At 34.9% G+C, this 25,928-nt stretch overlaps 1 protein-coding gene across 1 annotated transcript in view; it reads left to right on the plus strand.

Annotated features, from left to right (window-relative positions):
• The window catches only part of PAPOLG (poly(A) polymerase gamma), a 32,044-nt gene extending 8,038 nt beyond the window's left edge, over window positions 1-24,006 (plus strand). The window contains exons 4-23 of the mRNA XM_077915514.1: window positions 687-768; window positions 970-1,079; window positions 1,989-2,042; window positions 3,825-3,936; window positions 6,067-6,156; window positions 8,555-8,693; window positions 9,507-9,579; window positions 10,336-10,456; window positions 10,701-10,785; window positions 11,171-11,224; window positions 13,329-13,448; window positions 13,873-13,982; window positions 16,131-16,252; window positions 16,472-16,647; window positions 17,235-17,323; window positions 17,401-17,615; window positions 18,137-18,202; window positions 18,386-18,439; window positions 19,965-20,059; window positions 20,230-24,006. Coding sequence (XP_077771640.1) covers window positions 687-768; window positions 970-1,079; window positions 1,989-2,042; window positions 3,825-3,936; window positions 6,067-6,156; window positions 8,555-8,693; window positions 9,507-9,579; window positions 10,336-10,456; window positions 10,701-10,785; window positions 11,171-11,224; window positions 13,329-13,448; window positions 13,873-13,982; window positions 16,131-16,252; window positions 16,472-16,647; window positions 17,235-17,323; window positions 17,401-17,615; window positions 18,137-18,202; window positions 18,386-18,439; window positions 19,965-20,059; window positions 20,230-20,437 — 2,175 coding nt within the window. The 3' untranslated portion in view covers window positions 20,438-24,006. The remainder of the gene's footprint in view (window positions 1-686; window positions 769-969; window positions 1,080-1,988; window positions 2,043-3,824; window positions 3,937-6,066; window positions 6,157-8,554; window positions 8,694-9,506; window positions 9,580-10,335; window positions 10,457-10,700; window positions 10,786-11,170; window positions 11,225-13,328; window positions 13,449-13,872; window positions 13,983-16,130; window positions 16,253-16,471; window positions 16,648-17,234; window positions 17,324-17,400; window positions 17,616-18,136; window positions 18,203-18,385; window positions 18,440-19,964; window positions 20,060-20,229) is intronic.
• Window positions 24,007-25,928: the final 1,922 nt, after the last annotated feature.

Consider the following 25,928-nt stretch of genomic DNA (forward strand, 5'->3'; position numbering starts at 1 on the left):
AAGAGAGAAATCAGAAGGGATACCTGGTTTATCATAGGAAGAATATTTTGTTTCAGGCATGGGTAATGAAGTGGATCAGAATGTCTGAATGAAAATACCTGATGGGAAGTTAGAACTGGCTCCAGAGAAAGGCGGAGGAGTAGCCTTATACTTCTGGTACAGTCTAAAAAAAATCATTAAAGATGTTAGATTACCTCTTATAAAAAGGTCATATCAAGAATGAACACTTTCTTGCAGAATGGATACAGTGCTAGAATCAAGAAATTAAGCATATTTGTTACAAAAACTAAAGGGAAAATGCAATGAGTTAAGTATATGATACTATAAAGAACTGAAAGTGCATTAGTTTGGTAGTTAAGAGTTCCTTAGTGACTTCAGAATGATGGAGCCAAAGATAGGCATTTGAAAGGGGACAAGCAGGATCAAGTGATAAAAAATGTTTCTCTTAAGAGAGAGATGTGTCCTTGTATAGTAGGCATGAATTTGTTTTGTCTTCCTCCTGAATACTTTTCAATACTTCAAACTGCAGCCCAAAGAGCTCTGAAGTACTTTCAGAAATCTCAATTTCCCAAAGTTGACAAAAATGGTATAAATCAGTAGTATTTGGGCAATTTTTATGCTGAATAATTTGAACAAATGAATGCCATTTGTTTAATTTGATTTAATTTAATTTAATTTAATTTTAGAATCTCCCACCTTCTGTTGTGGCTACTGTTGGTGGTAAAATTTTCACATTTGGCTCCTATCGGCTTGGAGTACACACCAAAGGTAACTGCTTTTCTGTGTTGTACAAGCTCTTATTTGTTAATTATAATTAGTAGAAGTACAGGAGAAAAAATACCCATATTATTATATCACTATTCAGAGCTAATCATTGTTAACATTTACCTACATGTTTGTATATACTTTAAGAAAAATATAATACATACTTAATGTACTCTTCTTAATTAGAAGTAATTTGATTTGCAGGAGCTGACATTGATGCACTTTGTGTAGCTCCAAGACATGTGGAGAGAGCTGATTTTTTTCAGTCTTTTTTTGAAAAATTGAAACATCAAGATGGCATTAGAAACTTAAGAGTAAGTATCCTCTGGTATTTAATATTTTTAAATCATTAACAAAAGCTAGGGCTTATGATTATTGAAATATTTAAGAACTTGCTATATCTTATTAAAATAACAGATGGTTAAGAACATGGGCTTTATACAGACCTGAGTTTGAATCTAGAATCTACCACATATTAACTCTTAGATTTTTAGTTATCTATTATTGTCTTTGAGCCTGGTTTCCTCAAAGCCGTAAGGTGGAGATATAGTGATAATTTTTTATAAGGTTTTTCTGAGGATCAGTGAGATAATTGACTATATTATCTGATAAGTGGTTGATGCATATCAAATGATGGCTGTTATTATACTGTCCTTAGTCCCAGAAATAGGATAGTGAACAAGACATAGTTTATGGGAGGGAGGGATTAGGGGAACTAAACAGACAGATAGCTTTAATACCGTCTGAAGTGCAAGGATAGGCTGAAGTTGAAAGTATCTGCATTATTTGGGTATCTGGGAATGGAGAAAGAGATTCAGAATTTGTTAGGTTGGAGGATTAAGGAAAGCTCAGAAATACATCCTTTCTACTAAATCCAAATTATATTTATTGTATATTTTAGATTAATCATGAGCTCTGATTATATTTTAATTTGCAATACTAGTGCTCTTTATAATCAGTTTTCAATTTAATCTCAACAAATAGTAGGTACCCAGATGGTAGTAGTTCTGCCTGTCAGTTTCTGATGAATATAAGTACTATCATGACATTTTCTGTATCTTAAATAACACAATCACAGAGTAGAAGTACTTACTTGGAATGTGAGACCAACAATATTTTCACCTTTTAGCAAAAGTATTCACATTATTGGCAGAAGGGCTAGAGAAAAGGATTATACCGTTAAAGGATTACTTTTGTGTCCTAATTATTGTCTTCTTTTGTAGGCTGTAGAAGATGCCTTTGTACCTGTTATAAAATTTGAATTTGATGGAATTGAAGTAAGTGTTAAATATTTTTCTGACTTTGCAACTGATATTTAATACATAAGGCTTTTTTCAGTTTTGTTTTGTTTTTTTTAATCAGACGGACAAAGACATATTTTAAAGAACCAAATATTTTTTTTTTAATTCCTCACCTTTCTCCTATATCTATTGACTTCTTATTGTGGAAAATGGACCAGCTTCCATCCCTACCCCCATGATTTTTATATACACTTTCATTCCTATAATCTAAAATAATTGTGTTATTATTATGTTGATTGGAGCAATATTCAGTGTTTATTTTATAAGTGATGTTCAAAACTGAGCACAAAGTGTACTAGATTATCGTTCTTTGTGGCATTTGGTTTCTTGGGAGTTGTTTTGCATTTGTCTGCTTGGTTTTTAAATTTAACACTAATTCAAAGTCAGTCTCTGTAGATTCAGCTGTCTGAATCTTCTCTAAATAGATTTAGATTTCTCAGGTGTTCTGTCATTATCATCTTAAAAAAACATCTGAGTCTTCTCACCTGTTCAATTCCATACTGCCGTACCGGTTGTTCTCCATGAATGATATACAGCTGGCATCCTGGCATCTTTCTTTATCATCCTGGGATTTCCTTTTGCTTCTCTCTAGAGTTCTCTTTTTTTATGACTTACTGTCATTTTAGTGGCCCTTATCCACTAGCTTCCTGAGAAAGAGAACATATTTTTGAGATCCTCCATGTTTAAAAATGTCTTTATTTTGTTCTCACACCAAACTACTAGTTTGGCTGAGTATAGAGTTCTAGGTAGGAAATAATAGATTTCAGAATTTTGAAGGCCTTACTTCATTGTCTTCTACTTTCCATGCTGTGTTGAAAAGTGTGTTGCCATTTTGATTGCTCATTCTTTGTGACCTGTTGTGTCTCTTTGGACAGTTAATATGATTTTTTTTTTCCTGGGCTTCATAGTTGTAAGATTCATGGTAATGTACGTTGGTATATATCTTTCAATCAAATATGCTAGGCAGTCAGTAAGTAGTCCTCCTCTACTTTGGAAGTTCCTGTCCTTCCGTTCTTGGAAATTGTATTGAATTCTACTGGATTTCCTGCCTTGATTTTTTTTTTTCCTCCTGTATATTGGACTGCCACATCTTTATGTTCTGCTTTTTGAGGTTTTCTCATCTTCCAAGCTTCCTATTGTTTTCCATTTCTGCTGTCATATTTTTAATTTGTAAGAATAACTTTTTTATTTTCTAAGTGTTCCTTTCTATTTACATATGTATTTATTTATAGCCTCCTATCCTTTCCTGGATACAATATTTTTTATCTCCATTTTCTTAAATCGGCTGAGTCTGTTACCACTTATCCATCTGCTTCCATAGCTTTTGCTGTTGTCTCCTTTTATTCCCTTTGTCCTCATGGGTTATGCCTTTAAAAACAAAATTAAATAAAAAACAAAATAAAATTTTGCTGGTATCTTATTGGGGTTTCAAGAGGGAGTGAATGTAAATGTGTGTTGGATCTGCCATCATTATCTAGAAATTCTTTCATAAGAGTTTGATTTTTTTTTTTTTAATGCTTGGCATATATGCTAAAATTAAAATGCTTTCCCTTGATTTGCAAATTTAATTACCCTCACAAAACTTTGTGGTGATTTTCCAATGTGAAATTGCCTACATAGGCTTTTTGAAGTTTTGGTAGAACTTCCCAAACTAATAATTAGAACTTTGTACTTTTGAGGTTGGGGGAGTGGGGAGGGGGAGAATGGACCAGAAGGAGAAAAAGTAATATTTTTCTCTTTTTTTGCATCTTTCCAAAGATTGATCTAGTCTTTGCAAGATTGGCAATACAAACCATATCAGATAATTTAGATCTAAGAGACGACTCTCGACTGAGAAGCCTTGATATAAGGTGTATTCGCAGCCTAAATGGTAAGCTTCTAAAAAGAAATCTCAGATATCTGCTTGAAAACCATTAGACAAAGAGATCTTTTTTTGCAGAACTATTAATGGCCTTTTTAAGAGATTGAATTAACTCAGTTAAAAATGATGTAATTTTCTATATATAGGTAATCTAACCATATTTAGGCATTTTAAAAGATACATTTATTTGAAACGGTGTTTGTAGTAATGCGCAGACTTAATGGTCTCAGGACCCCTTTGCACTCTAAAAATTTACTGAGGACCCCAAAGATCTTCCATTTATGTGGGTTATATCTGTCAATATTTACTATATTAGAAGTAAAACCAGAAAATTTTAAGATACTCATTTCAAAATAATAAACCCATTCTGAGTGAATATAAATACTTTTTTGTGTGAGACTGGCTTTTTTTTTCATTTTTGCAAATCTCATTAATATTTGACTTAATAGAAGACAGCTAGATTCTCCTATCTGCTTTTTTAATGAATTTCTTAAAATGTTTTGATTGAAGCATAGGAAGAATCTGGCCTCTTAAAGATATGTAATTGGAAAAAGGTGGAGAATTTTAACCACCTTTTCAGAAAATTGTAGATCTTCTTTGATATGACACCAAAACTTGACCAGTGACAGTATCTGTTTTCTTTTCAAAAACTTTATTGAGGTATAATTACATGTCATAAAATTCTTCCTTTTTAGGTATACAATTCTGTAGTCTTTACTATATTCAGAGTTGTATGCCAGAATCCAAGTTTTAGAACATTTTCATCATCTTCAAAAGATCCCTCTTGCACATTTACAGTCATTCTCCTTTCCAACCCCCAGTCCTGAGCAACCACTATTCTACTTTCTGTCTATAAATTTGCCTTTTCTGGACATTTTATACAAATGGGATCATATAGTATATGGTATTTTGTGTCTGGCTTCTTTGACTTAGCATAGTGTTTGTGAGGTTCATCCATGTTTGTAGCATATATCCGTAGTTTGTTCCTTTTTATTGGTGAGTAAAATTGATTTTTTAAATATTAATTTGAATATTGAATCTAAAACCATATTAGTTAACTTTTTACATTATAATCTATTAGTCTGTCTTATTCTTTGAATGGATGTCTTACCCATACATGATTTTATACTATCATGCCTTGGTTATTTGAAAATTACTGGTTCGCAAAGTTATTTGGATCTTCAAAATATTAACATACATTTCATTATAAAATATCCAAAAAAATCACGTTCATTGAGATCACCACCAGTCTCATCAGAAAAGTCTTTAAATATTGAAAGGCTGTCAGGCTCACAGTAGCAGATATTAGTTGTCCAAAATGCTAATTTTTACTTGATCGCTCAAATTTTATTATTGGTAACAAGTTTTGTCATTTGTTTTCCCTGAAGTGTGGGACTCACTTTGTTCGTTTTTTAGGATTCTTCTAAGTAAAACTGGTGTTCCTTAAAAAGCAGGTAGTTCCGCTTTCCTTAAACTTGTTTAGACATTGCACAGGTTTCTTGGGTTTCTTCTCTGTTTTCTAACTGCATATGTATGGTGGTGAAGGTAATTGTTTACTAGTTTTGTTGCTACAGCTTTGGTACAAGCAGTTGTACCCACCACTGCTTTTGCACCAGTAGTGCAGATGTCAACACAGTAAAGAGGCAAAGCCTATTGTTGTAAAAATAGGTTTGATAAACTTTAGAAAGAAAAATAAGTTAATCTAATAATTCCTAATGGCCCACAGACTGCACTTTGAGAACCACTGGCTTATACATCTTTTGTTTAATCACTGCATTTTTGTTGTACTTTCCGAGTGCAATAGTAAATTACAGTATTTGTGAAATAAGGTTTATGTTAGAACAATAACAGTTTTATAAGTTTGGATATTTGATTCACAGTAAAGACAAATGGTGAAGACAGCTAAAGATACTCAGATCCATCTCTTATTTTAATATTGAATTACATTACCCATGACCTTTTTGAATCTTTAAAAGTGAAGCGATTTCTTCTGTATGTGCTAAATTTCAAATACATAGAGAAAATAAACTCCCTCATTTTATTATCTTTGATAATTTTAGCATTTGAAATTAGAAGGGTGTCTCAATTAACTGGATTTTTTTGCATAATGAAAAAAATGAATGTTTTTATCTTTTTCAGGATGTAGAGTTACTGATGAAATTTTGCATTTAGTGCCAAATAAAGAAACTTTTAGACTCACTCTAAGAGCAGTCAAATTATGGGCAAAACGTAAGTATCCCACATCTTTTATGCTTGCGTTATAAAATTACAATTTTCAGTTGCTAATGATAGAAACACATAGGGAAACTCCTGAGCCTGTTGATACTGTTGGGGATTGAAGTCTAGTAGATTTTGGAGAATCCTGTTTCTTTTTCAGGTACAGTGGTTATGGTGCTCTGATGTGTGACTACCTCCTCCTTCCTTGATTGAAACTTTTAAAACTCCTGACTTCCTATCTTTGGTTTTAGGCAGGCGGTCAGAATTTCTGAGTTAGAACTGGAAGAATAAAACCCTCATTGTTGTTCTTATTCTCTGTGGGCAGGACCATCTTTTTCATCTTTGTCTCCCCATTACCAGCAGTGTGTAGTTTATAGTAGATATTTGGAAATTTATTAAATGAAGAGCCTACAGTGATAGTTTCAACTTAATGCTTTTTTTTTTTTTTTTAAGATTTTATTTATTTGAGAGAGAGTGTGCAGTGAGCAAACTGCCCACTGAACAGAGCTTGATGCAGGGCTTGATCCTAGGATCCTGAGATCATGACCTGAGCCGAAGGCAGATGCTTAACTAACTGAGCCACACAGGCACCCCTCAAGTTTTTTTTATTTTTAACCTAATAACACTTTTCTAATAAAGTCTGGAACTGATTTACATATATACATAGGATATGGTTCATAAAAGGCCCAATCCTAAGCTGACATAGTACATTTTCTATTATTTGTAGCTACAGTTAAGTAGTGCTGTACTTTTGGCACCAGGTTTTACATACTCTAAATTTGCACTCTCCAATAAAATTTTTGTGATGATGGAAATATCTCATATCTGTGCTATCCAAAAGTAACCATGTGGCCATTGAGCACTTGAAATGTACACCCGAGGAACTGAATTTTAAAATTAAATTGCAGTTTAAAGAGTATCTCAGAGAAGTAAGCATAGGTCCACACAAAAATCTGTACACAGATGGGGCACCTGGGTGGCTCAGTTAAGTATCTGACTCTTGGTTTTAGCATAGGTCATGATCTCTTGGTCATGGGATCAAGCCCTGCTTTGGGCTCCATGCTTAATGGGAGTCTGCTTCTCTCCCTTTCCCTGTGCTCTGTTCCCACACATTGTTTCTCTCTCTCTTAAGTAAATAAATCTTTTCTAAAAAAATTGTACAAACATATTCATAGCATTCTCCTAATAGTCAAGGAGACAACCACGTGTTTATAAACCGAAGAATGGATAAACAAAAGATAGTATATCCATTTACTTGGCAATAAAAAGGACTGAGGTAAATTCCATTTATATGAAATAGCCAGAATAGGCAAATCTATAAAGATAGAAGAATAGGTCTAGGAGGATTGGGAACAAACAGGAGGGAGAGTGACTTTTAAAGGTTTCTCTTTGGGGTGATCAAAGTGTTCCAGAATCGATTATGGTAATGGTTACAACTGTGAATATACTAAAAGCCATTAATTTTTAACATTTTACATGGATGAATCTCATGCTATATGAATGATATCTCCATAAAGCAAACTGTTACCACAAAAAAAAAAAAAAAAAAAAAAAAAAGAAATGCTACATGTGATTTGTGGCTACCATATTGTAAGTACACATCTGAAAAGATCTTAAGCAAATAGGATTTGTCCTTGGGCTCAGTCATTTATCTTGTATAGTCAGGATATAGTAATTTGCAAGAAAGGATTATCACAATTTTTCTTTCCTTATAGATTAAGTTAAATTCAATGTCTTGTCAATTCTTAGATGTATATTTTACACATTTAACATATCTGAAATTGACATTTTGTATCTGTTTTGCTTGCTTGCTTAGTGGGACATAAAATAATGCTGCATTATGTAATTGAGGACATAATAGATTTGATGAAATACGGTAATGCTTTTTATAGATTGTTGTAAGAAACAATTGAAGAGAAATGAATAATATCAATGGTGTATTGTACTTTATGGAGAGGTATCCAAATTCTGCAAAATACTGAAGTTAGTCTAGCTTTACACTTGATTTTTAAAGTGCCCATAAATATGATTACTAATGAAATGTTTGCTCTTCCTACTTGGAGACCCTCCAGATCTCTTTCCTCCTTCCTTCCGTTTCTCAACCAAACTATTGAAAAAGGGGCAGTTCCAGTGTTATATCAGTAGAGTCCAGGTGGGCAGTCAGAACTGAGGCAGGGAACTGAGATGTCTGTCTGGGAGGGCAAAGTAGGGGAAGAAGATGCAGTTTATGGGTTACTAATAAAACTGTGGGCCTGGAAATAAGGTCTGCTTATTGATTGTATAATGTTATTTCCATAGGAGAAAGGATAACTAAGCAGTAATCTTAGGAACTAAGTTACCCTATTCCTTATAGTTGAATGTCATGGATAGTAGATCCTAACAATAATTAACAAATATGTTAATTTTCTAGGACGTGGAATTTATTCCAACATGCTAGGATTCCTTGGTGGTGTGTCCTGGGCAATGCTAGTTGCAAGAACTTGCCAATTATATCCAAATGCAGCAGCTTCTACTTTGGTTCATAAGTTCTTTTTAGTTTTTTCCAAGTGGTAAGTATTCAAATGCATACTTTCACTATTTACTGACTTCTGCCTATATGTAAATTTGTTTGGCAGTTTAAGAGATATGGATAGACTTTTTCTGTTGTCTTACATTTTTAAGTTAGAAGTTCAAAGACCTCAAATTTGAGACAATAAGACACCAGATGGTGCTTTCTTCTGTGGTTCGGGAGTTCTGTGAATGTTGCCTTTTGGTTTGAGAATGGTCACAATAGATTTGGCTCTGATTACTAGCTGTGTATAGGTTAATGTCTCATGTAAAATGGAGGTGATAATCATAGCTACTACATGGATTTATTAGGAGTATTTTCAGTAAACTTATCTCTTTGTTATTAAATTATCCATTAAACCCATGAAAATGGAAGGGAAAAGCTCAGATGGCTTTTTTTGTTTTTAAAAGATTTATCTATTTATTTTAGAGGGGCAGAGGGAGAGAGAATCTTAAGCAAGCTCCCTGCCCAGCACGGACCATGACATGGGGCTCGATCTTAGAACCCTGAGATCATGACCTGAGCCAAAATCAAAAGTCAGACACTTAACCAAGGCACCCAGGTGCCCCTAGAAAATTCAGAATTTAATTAGCTACAGTTTAATGGGCAAAACAGTTATTTGCCTTTCAGAAAACACATTTAAAATAAGCAACTTTTTCCTTTGTATACTTCCTTTCCTTGCCCTTTTGTTTTTTTCAATACCAAGTATCGATCTACCATGTTTGCCATATGAAAATTGAAACAGAGTCTGATGATATTAATATTTCATATGAAGTGAGGTCCTATGTGAGTTAATTTGCCTTACTCATGTTAGGGAATGGCCAAATCCTGTGCTCCTGAAGCAACCAGAAGAAAGCAATTTGAATTTGCCTGTTTGGGATCCTCGGGTATGTGACTTATTATTTAAATTAAACCTTTTAGGAAAAGGATGAGTCTATATTGCAACCTATTCTAATCTTATTCCTGCTCATCTTCCTTTTGTATAGCTATAGTTCTTTCTTTCTGTCTGCTGTATTTTTTGGTGCAGATGATTTGTATCTCAAATTCTGATCCAAATATTATGTCATTAAAAATCACCCATATAAAGTAGATGAGTGGGTGTATCAACCAAAATGTCATAATCCATTGTTTAAAACTTACAAGTAATTAGTTACTACTAATAAAGTGAAGTATATAAAAGATTTACCTTGCAGTGGTTTAAAGCAGACACATGGTTCTAAGATAGCATAATTCTTACCTTACATTTTAATCAGTTTGTAGAGTAAGTGCTCATTCCTCTGAGTTACCCTAGGGGAACTTACCCCTCGATGAGTAAGTGCAGAAAGACCATTGAGAACCATTTGATTAATAATGCTTTTTGCAGCTATGATAACTGTATTTATTGGTTCTAAAAGACCATTTATGAGATACACCATCAGTTTAACAGCTTTTCAGAGGAAAAATAAACTTTTAGAGAGTTGCCTTTGAATATCAGACATACCTGACTTCAGAAATAAATGTAGTAGGGGAGGAAAATTGTACTTCTTAGAATTGAAGAAATGTAGTATTAAATTTATATTTCATTTCTTCAGACTTTTGGGGAAATGAAGTGAGGACAACTGAAATAGGAGAATAGATCAATTATTCTGCTTCTAATTTCACAGGTAAATCCATCAGATAGGTATCATCTCATGCCCATAATCACCCCTGCCTATCCACAGCAGAATTCTACGTATAATGTGTCCACCTCAACTCGAACAGTAATGGTAGAAGAATTCAAACAAGGTAAACCTGTTGGCCCTTTCCCTTCTCTATAATTCCCACAAGTTTTTGGTTTACAACAGTTTTATTCCAGTGCAGTTATGCCTGTTATTTCTGTTTGAAATTGATTTTTGTGTTCTGAGAAACAAATTTACCTTTTTTTAACTCAGGAGTTTGATAGGGTTAGAAGTTTTTGGGGTAGGGTGATATAAGAGCTGATAACAAAATAGCCAATTTTCAACATCAGTCTCTCTTGTTTTTAATTTAGGTCTCGCAGTCACAGATGAAATCCTTCAAGGAAAATCAGACTGGTCCAAACTACTTGAGCCACCAAATTTTTTTCAAAAGTATAGGTATTTGAAATTTTGCATTTGTGTGTGTGTGTGTGTGTGTGTAAAGAAGAATGTTAAGTTAATATACGATGGGTGACTGTTATCACTTAAATCTCAAGTGAGGTAGAGAATAGGTTAGCAGAAATCCTAAATGAAAGAATTTGTATATTCTAGTAGTATCTAACCCAATATTAGTGGTTTTTGTTTTTTAATGATTTTTAATTGTAGGGTCTAGAATTAATTTTGTGAAAATCAGAGCGTGTTCTAATTTTCATAAGCTGTGTGCCTACATTAGTTCTTTTGTTCACTGGTAGGAAGAAAGAAAAAGTAATGATGGAAAAGTAGAACCTAACAATGTTTCTGGCTTTTCTTTTTTCCCCTGATTGTTGCTAAAAATTCTTCATAGACATTATATTGTATTGACAGCCAGCGCATCAACAGAAGAAAATCATCTGGAGTGGTAAGACTGATATTCAAGTTCTGTACTTACTTTGAGGTGATAACATTTTTATGATGCTTTACTATTTACAAAACACTTTATCCTCAAAATTGTTAAATTGTTTTGGTGACTGTTGTACATGACCAGTGTTAAGAACTGCTGTCAAAATAATGTTTCAGATTTAGAAGTAACATAAAATAAGGATATATGTATATTCTTTGCCTTTTGCCGCTTCTTGGTCAGATTTAAGCAAAATTGTGAGGCACTTCAAATGATTCTGATAACTGGCCTCTTACTGAGTTTTCCATCCTTGCCATCATGTTTCCCCATCAAAACTAGAATGAAAAGACTTTTTTTTATATTTTAATTTAGGGGATTAGTGGCACGAAAGCTTCTGTCAGCAGTTAAGAGAGAGGCATTTTTGGCCAAGGAGCAGTGCATTCTTTGAGTAAATCTAAATGTATTCCCTTTGCCTGTAGTATGTTGACGTCCCTAACTCTTATTAGGTAGAAACAATTAGGCACCAGACATGGTTATGCTTTTCTCAGATCTGACCTCTGGGAAAGAGAAACGCAATACCGTCTTATTTTTGCTTCAAAAGTTTAATGCTTATTTTATTGGTAAAGAGACACTGAAAAGAATCCTGCCACTAAAACAGAATATTTCATTTGTCAGGGCGCTTGGATGGCTTTGTCAGTTAAGCATCTAACTCTTGGTTTTGGCTTAGGTCATGATCTCAGAGTCCTGGGATCAAGCCCCTCGTTGGGCTCCACACTCAGCTGAGAGTCTGCTTATCCCTCTCCCTCTGCTCCTCCCCTATTCACACACATGTGTTCTCGCTCTCAATAAATAAAATCTTTGTAGAAAAAAAAGAATATTTCATTTCTCTAGATTGGGAATCAGAAAACCATGGTCTGGACAATATACAGTTTGCCACATGTTTTTATAAAGATTTATTGAGGGGGGCACCTGGCTGGCTCACTCCAGTGAGCATGCAGCTTTTGGTCTTTTCTTGGGGTTGTGAGTTCAAGCCCCACATTAGGTGTAGAGATTACTAACATAAATAAACTAAAAAAAATGAATTTTTTCTCAATTTCTTGAAATACAGCTATGCTCACTCATTTGTATATTGTCTAGCCTCTTTCCTTCTACATGGCAGAGTTGAATAGTTGCAACAGAAACTGGCCTACAAAGCATAAAATACCGTCTGGCCCTTGATAAGGAAAAGTTTGCCAACCTCTCATTTAGATAACACTGAGCAGTAATGTGGTGTTCTGTATATGTGCTGTTGAAGCACACACAACTATAATGTGTATGTTTTTTCAAGTGTTTGAGTAATGTAAAAGTATTCTTGTAGTTATTCTAATTAATGAAATCACTTTAAGTTAACATAGCTGACAGCTGTCACATTTCTTAGGTAGAAAACAAAGTTGTAGAAACCTCATGAAACTTTGTTTTAGTAGTATCTGATTTTACTGAATTTTTTTAAAATGCAGTATCTAGTAATCAGACCATGATTATTTCATGAATTAGGTGCTAGTTATTAGTGTTTTTTTTCCCCACATTATTTTAACATATCTTAGCCTTAGGGTATAGACATAAGATTTGAAAGTGAAAAAACACTTAGAACCAAATTAACCAGTTTTTGTTCATGCTCAAATCATGACTTTTATGGTCTTAACAGGCAGGGTAGGTAAGATTGAGAATTCACTAAATATAGAGCAGTTCTTTTAAAAGAGTGGAGGGGGAAAACACGGAAATTGACAAAGTAACTTGTCATTTACTTAAATGGTCTTTTAAAAAGTCCTAATATATTGGACTAAATTTTTTATTTTTTGTTTTTTTAAAATATTTTATTTATTCATGAGAGACACAGAGACATAGGGAGAGGGAGAAGCAGGCTCCCTGAGGGGAGCCTGATGTGGGACTCGATCTCTCGATCCCAGGATGCTGGGATCACAACCAGAGCCAAAGGCAGATGTTCAACCACTGAGCCACCCAGGTGCCCCTGGACTAATTTTTTAAAGGAACAGGTAAAGCATCATAGCTAAAACGCTTTTTGGGTTACCTAGATGTAGTTTCCAAATTTAATATGGAAAAATTGTGTTCGCTGCTCTATTTTCAGGGTTGGATTAGTAGAATCTAAAATCCGTGTACTTGTTGGGAACTTGGAACGAAATGAATTTATTACTCTTGCCCATGTAAATCCCCAATCGTTCCCAGGAAATAAGGAACATCATAAAGAGTAAGTTAATTATTGTTTAATACTGTATTTCTTAAATAATGTTATTTGACAATATGCATTGTTTAAGATCAGTTATGAGATTGTCATTTAACAAGCATTGATGGGGGAGGATGATACACTATTTGAGCATAGTGTTCATGCATTAAAACTAGTACATGCTATGTTGGTAGCCCACAGGTCGCAGCAGAAACTCTTTCTCAAGATTTGGAGCATCTTTATATATTTAGTACATCGTTTTCAAAGCCATTTAATCCTTTATAACAACACAGGGATAGCTGATCAGTTCTCTTGTCAGTTTTAAGAATTTAGCCAAACCACTGCAATTTGTATTTATACTTCGATAGAGACCAAGTTTGAATTATCAAAGAACATCTGTAAACTTAAAAAAAAAAATTAATGGAAATTTAAAATTTTTATTTTATAGCAACAATTACGTATCAATGTGGTTCCTTGGAATAATTTTTCGGAGAGTAGAAAATGCAGAAAGTGTTAACATAGACTTGACCTATGATATACAATCATTTACTGATACAGGTAAGACTGTCATCATGGAGCTGTGGTTCCCAACCTTGGCTCTAACGTGGTATTATTTGCCATGGATCTGGCTGGCTGGCTGGCTGGCTATATTTTTCAGTTGCTTAAATGAATATATTACATCCATATTATGAAAACCTATCCTATTATTTAAAAAAATTAAAGGCGTGGTGAAACCATCTCTAAGACATTAAGTGGGGGAGAAATAGCAGTACAGTATGTATAGTGTGCCACCATTTCTGAAAAGAAGTAAAAAATATATATGCATGTTTGCTTATGAATACATAGAGTATCTCTGGAAGGATATATAGTCTTAAGAAGGTGGCAGGACTGGTTGCTTTTTAGGTCAAGGAGCAGGTGTGTCTAGGGGATGGGGCAAGGAGACTTCACTCAGTGCCCTTGAACTGTTTGAGTTTTGTACCAAGTGATGGTATCATCTATTTTAAAACAAAAAGGAGACTAAAACCATACAGGTGATTTTTATTTTCATTGTGCACAAAAAGGAGCACAATCATAAAGATGACTTTTACTTTTTTTCATGTACTAACAGTACAGCTTGCAGATTATATTTCTGAATCAGCAAAAGAATGTCTTTCACATCTAGCTCCTTAATGACACCTCTCTAGAATATCTTAATGTATCTGTTATAAGTTTGGAGTTATCTTAATCTGGAATGGTGTACATTCATACTATTAATATTTTTGGCTGGGCTTATCTGAGTTTTCTAAATTCTTCTAAACTAGTTTTCACATTTATGAAAATGCAGATTCCGGGATCCTGGGGTGGCTCAGCGGTTGGGTGCCTGCCTTCAGCCCAGGGCATGATCCTGGAGTGCTGGGATCGAGTCCCACATCGGGCTCGCTGCATGGAGCCTGTTTCTCCCTCTGCCTGTGTCTCTGCCTCTCTTTCTCTCTGTGTCTCTCATGAATAAATAAATAAAATATTTAAAAAAAAAAAAAAAAAAAGAAAATGCAGATTCCTGTACATCACGTCAGCACTACTGAATCCCACACTCTGGGAGTAGAGCCAGAGAATCTGCAAGTTGAACAAGCACTCCTGGTGATGCTTTTATAAGCAATCTGGAATGAAAACATAAATTTTTCCATTCTAATTTGGGCTCATTTTTCCAAAATCAGGAGGATGGAAAGCTCTTTATTACAGATTTGTAGAATCTTCTTCTTCAGATAGAGATACTGAGACCCCAGGAGAATAGATAATTTATCACATTTCACAGTAGTTACCGTGCAAGTCTTCAGTAAGCTTACAGTCTAATTTGGTATTCACAGTTGAACCATTAATAATGGTTATTTAAATAAATAATGTAAATTATTTACATAAAATAATGTGTGTGTTAATAAGACTTTCTTACAAGGTGTGAATAGGACTCTAGGGCTGTATGTATTTTAATCTCAGCATGTCATTTGGGGCTGTTGAGCCTTATTTAACCACCTGTATAATAAGGATGTACTTCTGGATAGATAGTTCCTGACAGTCTGACATTCTAGGATTAGTGTAGTAAAAGAAGCTTCATGGAGGAGAAGAGCTCGAATGCATCTTGGATATTTAGTATAAGGATTAGTTTAGACTTGGGCAAGTAATTATGAGAAGAGATTACCTTTTGGGAAAATAACAGAAAACAGGATTTGGAAAAAACTTTTTTCATGCATTTATTTTGTTAATGAGATTTAAGTATTGGAAAAATCTTAGAAGTTGGACATAAGAAAAACTAGTTGGTACTTTTTCTTTTTAAGATTTTAGTAGAGAGAGTATGCACACAGGGGTGGGGGGGTGGGGGGTGCTGAGCTTCCATGAGCAAGCACTGTAGCAGCAGGAAGGGCAGAGAAGAGAGAGAATATAAAAGCAGACTCCCAAGCCTGACAGGGGCTGGATTTCATTACTCTGAGATCATGACCTGAGCCAAAACCGAGAGTTGGACACTTAACTGACTGAGCCACCCAAGTACCCCTAATTGAAACTTAAATAAGATTATGACAAGATGAAAATGTTTGAGAAATAGTTGTTCAGTAAGCAGGATGGGTATGTGTGTTTGTGAGATTATGGGGAGATAGCAAATGTATGCATTTTAGAGAAAACAGACCTCTCTGTTCAGGAAGAAATTGACCATTTAACATATTAACATTGTTACAGTGTACAGACAGGCAAATAATATAAACATGCTAAAGGAAGGAATGAAAATTGAAGCAACTCATGTTAAAAAAAAACAGCTTCATCACTACCTTCCAGCAGAGATTCTTCAAAAGAAGAAAAAGGTAAGTTCCTCTCAGACACATGATCCTGGGACCGGATTTGCATTCTTAATAGCTCCCAAACCTATTGAGCAAAAAGGAAAGAAAGGTACAATTCAGTCTAGAACTAAAATCTCCCTTTCATTAATCACAAAAGATACTTCATTTTATGTACTTCAGAATTGAAATCAGTAATTATTTTCATTTGCCTTTTGAAATCCTAACTGCTTTCCCCTCTTTCAGCAAAGTCTTTCTGATGTTAGTCGAAGTTCAAGTGGACCTCAATCCAAAAGATCATCTCTAGATAGCAATTGTTTGGATAGCTCCAGGGACACTGATAACGGAACACCTTTTAATTCCCCAGTGTCGATAAACAAACCTTCCAAGCCTGATCTTCCTCCTTCAGGAGAAACAGAAAGGTCTGTATTTCAGAATTTTCCTTTCAGTCTTCAGTTTGGGGATGATGTAAACTTTTCTATGCCTCAGCTAAATATCTTAATTGTTACGATATCTTATTTTACCAGTAGCTAGTCATTTTCTGGCTAGAAATACTTGACAGGGATCCCTGGGTGGCGCAGCGGTTTGGCGCCTGCCTTTGGCCCAGGGCGCGATCCTGGAGATCCAGGATCGAATCCCACGTCGGGCTCCCGGTGCATGGAGCCTGCTTCTCCCTCTGCCTGTGTCTCTGCCTCTCTCTCTCTCTCTCTGTGTGACTATCATAAATAAATAAATAAAAATTAAAAAAAAAAAAAAAGAAATACTTGACAATTTGTTGTGATCCTGTGGGATGTGGGATGGGGTTATGAAGATGTAGGCCTGAATCAGTACACAGAAGTGCACAGGTTTTCTCTTTTCTCACTTTTTACTCAGTCACCTGCCTTTCTTCCCATTTTCTCTTCCTCCAAAATGTTAAAGTAGGAGTGCTTGAAAGAAATAATCCTGAATGTTAAGACTGTTTTAAATAAGTAACACAAATTACTCAATGATAACTCAATACTTTCAATAGGAATAATGCTGAGCCTGCTGCTGTCGTTGTGGAAAAGCCACTGAGTGTCCCACCAGCACAAGGACTATCTATCCCAGTCATCGGTGCAAGTAGGTATCTGTACTTTTGTTAAGAATGATTTTACTGTGTCTACATTCAATTACTAGAATTTTCCTTTCTTTTTCAGAAGTTGATTCTGCAGTAAAAGCTGTATCACCCCCAGCAGTGTGCACTATTCCTACTGTAGTAGGACGAAATGTCATTCCAAGAATTCCAACACCCCACAACCCTACCCAGGGACAACCACATCTTAATGGAATGGCAACTAAGAATGTTACACACAAGAGATCCCATTCCCCATCCATAGATGGGTCTTCTAAGAGGTTGAAAGACATAGAAAAGGTAAAGGTACAACCTTAGTGGTAATTCAGTAGTTTTTTGTTTTTTGTTTTAAGTTAAACTAGCACTAAAATTCAGAAGTCTCCATAGCTTAGTGCTCCCTTTAGGATTTGACTGTTTAAAAAGAATGTTTGCCCAAACTGTGAAGACATACTGGTTGCTCATCCTAAATTCAAATTTGTAATAGATCTGAAAACCTGAATGATTGGTCGAAGTTTCTCCTTGACTTTACATAGAAGTCATTATTAGTAACTAATCCCATTTATTGTGTTATAGTGTTGTTGTCCTCTGCCTCCAGTAGGTGGTGGTAAAACTACTGTTACCATCTGAATTGATTTAACCAAAAAGATCACTCCAATTGTAGAAGTTAAGGGTGTTAGCTGAATTTAGTCTACTTTAAATTCTTTTCCCTCACCAACATGTTTGCAGTAGTTTTGATGATAGCCTTATCACTAGTTTCTCAGTTTATATAAATTGTATGGTTTTTGTAATCACAGCAGTTCATCTTAATGTTTATGTTCTAGTTTATTCGACTTGAATCAACATTTAAGGACTCACGTGCTCCTGAAGACAGGAAAAGAAAAGCAGTGGTAAATATATTAATGGTGTGCCTCAACATATTTCTCTCAAAGAGCCATGTATCAGGAAAAGTACTGTATTCAAAAGTGGACCAGACTAGATAGGTCTGGGAAGTTTGGGTTGTATTTTATTTTGTGTAGAAATAAGCATATATAGGAAAGAAAGTTTTCATTTGTATACAATTCTGTTTTTAGGATGCCATTGGAGAATGTATGCCTATTCCAACTATTGATACATCACGCAAAAAGGTAACAAAGTCTTAATTCATAGGTAATCTACAGGTACAGAAAGCTTAAGAGTCTTGCATTGGGTGAAACAAAAGGATAATGAGATTTTGTTCCTGTCCTCAAAGACCAACAGTGTTTATTTGGGGATTGGGGTAGAAATAGCAAACAGTGTCTGGTCACAGATGTATGTACCTCAGAAGGGAGGAAAAGAGGAAATAATTTAAGACTTCACTGTTTATCCAGTTTAGGTTCAACCTTTGTTTATTTTTAAAGAAGTTTAGTGCTCATACTATAATTTCTTAGCAAGACTCATTAGTATATTTTTGTTGTACACCACTGCTGTTAAGCTCAGTATGTATTAATATTTTGGAAGAATCAAATGTATCAATATACATAGTATAAGTACCTTTAAAACATGAGCTAAAGATCCCCCTAAATCTCAATTTAAGAATTTATTTTTCAAAGAATTACTGCTAAACTAATAATATGATATTAAGCATGGTAAGTTAATAAACAGGTGCTCAAAAATCAGCCTGTGTGTACCAGAGACAGCCCTTCTCTGAGAGTTTACAGTTTAGTTTAAGCTAAATACAGCTTATTTTTAAAAATAAGCAAAATGGCTTATTTTCACCCCGTTACCCTGCCAAATTCCTCACAATGTATTGGCCATTTTTCTAGTAGTTGTAGAATTCGTAAAATGTCTTTTAACATAAAGAATGTGTTACAAAAAATACGGGTGTATAATTATATTTGATAATGGAAGAAAAAGTTTGATATGGATATTAAGTATGAAAGTGTGAAATGACATGCCTGAGTGTGGCTCTAAAATATTTCAAGTATAAAGGGCAAGGATGTAAACCAAACAGATGTGGCAAAATTTTATTAATGTCCGAATCTTGGTTGTGGCATTGAAGCCTTCGTTGTTCTTTTATGTATGTCTGAAATCTTTCATGTTTTTTGAATGGCTGTGGGTAGGATATAGATTTAGCTAAGGTAACAAGGGAGGGGAATTAACTCTTGCATACTGTTGCCATCACACCGTTATCTATTTCAGAGGTGTCTTTCTCAATTTTGCCTCTCAAAATTGCCTTCATTATGTAATTCCTTTAGTATCCTCAGAAACCCTCATCTAGATGCCCCTGAATTTCACCATCACTAACTAGATAACCGGTCTTCCTCTATAACACACTCATTTTTCACCTAGCACCCCAAGAGTTTTCCTGCTTAGTGACTCCGCTCTTCCTACTTCTCTTTATCATTGACTTTCTGCGTTTCTCAATCTAGAAGTGGCGAGTAATTTAGCAGTCCTTTTTCTTATACATACTCCTCCCACTTGCACCCCTTCCTGTACCTCTGCCTTTCACCTCCGACTGAATAAAAAAATTCCCCAAAACAAAGAACTGACAGTGAACATTGGAAGAAAATATCCAACATATATGTGAGTGTTTAAGAACTTAAGGGACTTGGAGGAAAAAGTTTTGTGATTTACTAGTTGGGACTTGATAATATATATTTGCTTTTCCTTGTTTCTCTTCCTTTCTAATAGAGACTACCCAGTAAAGAGCTACCAGATTCATCATCTCCGGTTCCAGCAAATAACATCCGAGTCATCAAAAATTCCATTCGACTGACCCTTAATCGGTAAAAGCAGTGCCTCCTTACTTAAGTGAATATGCAATCATTTAGTGGCATAGATGCAGCCACTCTTTTTATAATAGAAGTGGCTGTCATACATAAAATAAGGTGAAAGTTTCAGTCATCGGACTAACGACCTTGAAGTGGTTTTTGAACTCTCACACTTTGACCTGCAGATGCCGTAGCATTCTCTCATTGATTGCTACATACACTTCTGTGAGGATCACCTGCTATCAAATTGTCATCTACAATATTATGGCTTTGCGTTGGAGGTTTTACTGCCTTAACTTTCGATGCTTGTTTCTCTGTTGTGGGAACCAGTTCTTGGCTCTTTGGACACGGATAAAACAAGTCCTGAACTTTTTTTTTTTTTTTTTTTTTTAAGTCTTATGTTATAATCATTGTATAGAACTGAAAAAGTTGAAAAAACAAAAAAAAATTGTCTTGTAATTTTCCAAACGTTAACACATTTACTTTAGCATTGAAGCCACTTTGTGAAACCTGAGAAAAATGAATGTGAGGTATCTTTTCTGCTTTCCTCATTTGTGTAGATGTACTTATTGTCTATTCTGTTGATTTAAATTATTTTTTTCCCAGAATGGCACATGGAATATTTAAATTTTTATTTTTTTGTGCCTTTCTGTCCAAATGTTGCATAGTTACCAGGGAGGATTAGTCCAGTGATTACATAAGAGTTGGGCACCATTAATTCTCTATATTTTGCCTCCCATGGAGGCCTTCGAAATGCATCTTTATTAAGAATCAAAATATAACCAAAATACTGAAAGTCAGTATATGAATGGTGAAATTGTTACATATCCTAGCTCATGCCATTCTTGTTAGTTGACTGGTATTTTTTACTAAGGAGCAACTCATTCCAGCACCAACAGTAAGATACCTTGAAGTATGGCAAACTTGTATTTTTGAGGTATAAAATTAACTTGGCATGGTAATTCTTGACCATTACTTACCCCACAACTTCAAACCGCTTCTTCATGGACTAGGCATGCAGAAATAAGCAGTGGATTTTACCGAAATCTAAAGGCATTTTGAATGATCTTGTTACCAACCATTAATTGGCTCAGGACCTTTGTAATTTTTATTTATCTATATGAGTTGTCTTTTTTTACACTGCTTTTTTCAATGCATTTCTTAATATTTTTTAAGTTTCATGAACGCATGCTCAGTTTATTAAAATCCATAACCATGTAATTCTTCTTGTAATATGTTGATTCAGTGTTTTGTAAATGAAGTCGTATGTATTTTCAGAGTATTTTTGTATGTACTGTAAGATACCATCTTTTCAAAGAGAAAACTTTAAAACCTTTACTGTCTCTCTTTAGTCTAATTTTTTAAATATGGATTATGCTTGAATTATTCTTAAAATGAAAATGTATAGATTGCACAACCAGGAATGCTAGTATTTATTACCTTGTTCAGCTTTCACTTGGCAATTTAGTAGGTTCTGGTAGGAAAAACACATACATTTGAATAATGCAGGGAAAATACTTGGTTGTATATTTTATAGGACTTGTGGGACCCATTTAACCCATGGAGTAATAATAGTCCGTATTCTCTCTTGCAAGCCCCTTACCACTGAGTTGAAATGCTTGGAATTCTGATTGTCAGCGCTATCCTTTGCCCACACCTGTTCCTTGATCTCTAGGTTGCTGAAATGGAAATGCTAGCATTTAACTCTTACGAAGGAAAACTGAGAAGTAGAGCAAGGAAAAAAGTAATGGTTTTTTCCATTATTCACTTTTTACATAGCAAAAAAGATAATGAAATCCTATAAATCCAAGTTGTAGCTCATGTGGAAAGCTCTCCTTTTAGCTGACCCTTTCCTTTATCCAAGGATTCTAAGATTTGTTCTATAAATACTCTTTGAGCAAAAGTAGATGATTATGAAAGAACTAATTGTCACCTGACTTCAGACTTTGAAAAATTAAGATTTGAGTAAATTACATATGTTTGCATTTCTGTGTTTAATATCTACCTATGTTCCCCTTCTGTTATCAGTCTTCACGATCTCTTTAAGAATTTTCATGTTTACCCACCTATTTAACAGATTCTTGGAGTGACTAGTGGAGTTTTTAATAAGAAAGCCACAGGCCTAACCCCATACACCAGGATAGTCATTTCTCTTCTTTTAAAGATTCATTCAGCATGGGGCTGAGACATAGCCAAATGGTTCAATGTTAGACACCCCAAGGATGGCATTCTTTAACCTGTTTGGTAGCTGGGGAGTTGATGAGATGCTTTTGAGATGATGGGTTTGATCAGAAGTGAAGTGTTTTGTATCCTAAACGGTAGGTAAAACATTCAGAACGTTTTGTGACCACAGTAGGAGAGCTCCATTGTACTAATGCGAAGTAAGTAAAAGGGGAAAGTATGGCCTTATATGTCATGTTCAGAGGCACTAGGTAAACGTGACTTTGAGTTTGAAACTATACCTAGAAATGTATTTTATAAAGTCAAATAATCTCCATTATGTAGACAGATGTTTATTTTCACAAGGGTATTAGATTGTAATCTCAGTGTTCAGGACTGGCTCTGAAGAATAGTATATATCAAAGGAAAATACTTGTCAGCTGGCTTAAATCTTAGGGACTTAACTCATTTGAGAGGGTACATGGCTTAGACTTGTAAAATTGGGGCAGCAGAATAAATTTTACAAGACTATTACTGGTGCTTACAATGACTATCTTAAGACCATAACCTAGTAACATTTTTAAAATGCTTACTTGACTACAGTAGCAATAAAGTAAAGATGGACAGTGTCCACATGGGCTAACCTTATTCTCCGTTCCTCAGTTTTGAGGTAGGAATTCCTAAATTGGGGATCATGGGCCTTTGGGAATCCTTTGCAAATATATATATAAGAAATTTTTGTTTATATGCATTTTTCGGGGGGTGGGGAATTCATAAATTTCGTCAGCTTTTCAAAGTGGTTCATGACCCTTTGAAAGAAAAGGGTGATGGGGCATTGTTAGGAACCACACAGCTTTGCAAGATTAAATAATCCCAGACTCTCCAGAGGTTTTTCTGTGGTATATTTCTGAAAACATATTATGGCTCTTAACTAGTATAGTGGGCTTCGGGAACACCAAATTTCTCTGAGTTTCTTTATATATTGCAGATGAACCTTAATCAGTATTTTAAAAAATAATTACTATTGAATTTATAAACGTCTAAGTAAACGTCCGTTTACTTAGATTCATTAACAGGGTCAAACTTTTAACAAATTTCGACCTAAGATTGATCAGAGTAGAATAGCTTAGAATGAGAATTAGAAATGGAAAAAAAAAAAAATTAGAATCATTAAGGATCCTAATCCTTTGATTTCAGTAGCATTATTCTCTCTCGTTCCTTTCATGTTTGTGGTTTAGAGCAGAACAGACTGAACAGACCAATAAATAGAACTTTAGTTTTAAAAAACAATGTATGTGTGTTCAAAATAACTACCTAATAAATCTCCCAAAGCTTAGAATTTAGGTTATGATAATAGTGGTAAGTAGTGCAGGTGATGGAAGAAAACAGGTCTCAATAATGGTAACTATTTCCTTTGGATTTTTTAAAAGAATTGTACAAGATCAGATTCTTACCAAATTCTTTTTTTTTTTTCTGGATTTTTCTGATAAACTTTTATATTTGAAGTTAGTTGAACAGACGTTTATCATCAGACTTGCTACAAATTTTAAGCTACTGCTGCATTTTAGCGAGGACTCCCATAATTCCCTTATAAAGTACTTAGGTCTTTGAGGTACATGGTGCTACATCACTCCACAGTATTCTGTAAAACGAACGCTGCAGCTGCTGTTCCTTTCTAGAGAGCTGTTGGTGTAGTTCATATTAATATTTCCTGCCTTTTATTTGGATTGTCTTATTTCTTAGTTGTACACACAAGCCTCACTTGTCTGGAATAAGTAATCAAATAAACTTGCTTTGCTAAATAGGTGTGGATGATTGACATTATTTGGGAGTAACTCAAGACATGTTAGTTTTCTCAAAGTGGCCGTTTGGTCACTTACCACCCAGACTCTAGCAGATAGTGGTATTCAGCATCTGCTTAATATGAAAGCAAGCCTCATACTCCATTTGTCTCACAAACATTAAACGTTAGCAAGCAGTAGCACATAGTAGCATCTATCTCAAGTACTAGGGGCAAAATCTTTCACTCTGGTCAACAAAATGCAACCAGAATTCTCTAATGGCTGGACAGAGGTGCATTTAGCAGTCAGGCCTTGGGAACTGTCTACAGAAGTACAAGCTACATAGTATTTCGTTCTTGTTAATTTAACAGAGACTTGTTTTTAGCCAATCCACATATCTTGAATACTAGTACTGAGTAAGATTATTAGCTAGCCATCCGTGGCACCAATGGAAACACATTTGGCATGAAGCTAATTAGCAAAGCCTCCTGGATTTATCGAGCTATGGATAACAGAAGAGCTTCTAGTAGTCACTCGAGACTAATACTGTCTTCTTGCTTGGACTGCTAGCCGACCATCCCTGGAGTGAATTTATAGAGCCTTTACACAGTTACCACTCTATGCTGAAATGTTTTTGTTTTATGGTGAAATGTTTTAAATTAACAGGTGCTTTACGGATCCCAATGCATTAAGGTATTGTGGCAAAATGGAAGTTACTGCTTTTAAAGCACATGTTCTAAAAACTATCAAAGTATATGATCCAGCCAAACTTTTACTTACTAGTCCTCAAAATGGCATACTTCCAAAACCTTGCTTGCCAGTCTGATTGCTGACCTTTGGGGCCCAATGGCTGTATAAAGCCTGATAACCTGGCCAAAGTAAATCACTCTACCTTCCGAACATGTTACTTCTACCTTTTAATGTTTCAATTATTCTAACTCATATAATGTTCAGTTGTTTCCCTTGAAGAGGCTGTAGGCTCTTTACCTAAGAATCTTGATGTAGTGGGTGCCCAGAAGATTCTCAAGAAAACACAAGCCCTGGTTGGTTGGTTGGTTTTTTAATTTGATTAAGAATATTTAGAAGAGAGACCTGATGAAGGATTTAAATCAGAGAGGCAAACAAAACTGAAAATCATTAAGACACATTTTACAAACCTTTGTAACTGTCATGCTTAGTAAGAAACACATTTTACATTGCAAATCAGCACCTGGATACATACATACCTGAATGTGTGTGTGTATATATAATTTATATATGTATGTACTCACATATATAATTAAATTTCACACACACAAAATGCTTTCCTTATTAAGTGTGATACAGGTTATTTTTAAGTGCTAGTGGTGTTTTCGCTAAGGATTCATAACCTCTCCTGAGTCAACACCTACAGTTTGAAATACACTGCACTAGAAGTTCTCTCTCCAAAAGTTCATTTCAAACTTTATCGTCTTTCTTGATTCAGTCTATCTGTACTGGGTGCAAGCTGTTCTGGTAAAATAGTACTGAAAGAACAGCATAAAGCATATGGGAGAAGTAGATGAAGTACAGATACTCATTTCTCCCAAGGAAAAATCTTGCCAACAACAACTTTGTATCAATTGATAATAAAGAAAAAAATGAGAAGCCAAAAATCAGAGCAAGAGTTGGGCCATCTGGCTGGTATTTATTTTAGTATTGGTCAGTTGACCTCACCTGGCCTAGGAATGCCCTCAGTCCCTGGAGGGTGGCCTGGGATGAACTGAAGAAGGACAAACATACCTCACTTACCAAATGTCACTCAAGTAAGGTGCATAAGTTACTCGTTTAGAAACTTCTATGTTATGGTGCTGGGAGAGCTGGACAGCTATATGCAAAAAAATGAAACTGAACCACTTTCTCAAACCATACCCAAAAATAAAATGAATTAAATAAGGCCTAAATGTGAGACCTGAAACCATAAA

The sequence above is a fragment of the Canis aureus genome, chromosome 11 (genome assembly GCF_053574225.1).
Source record: "Canis aureus isolate CA01 chromosome 11, VMU_Caureus_v.1.0, whole genome shotgun sequence".
Lineage (NCBI taxonomy): Eukaryota > Metazoa > Chordata > Mammalia > Carnivora > Canidae > Canis > Canis aureus.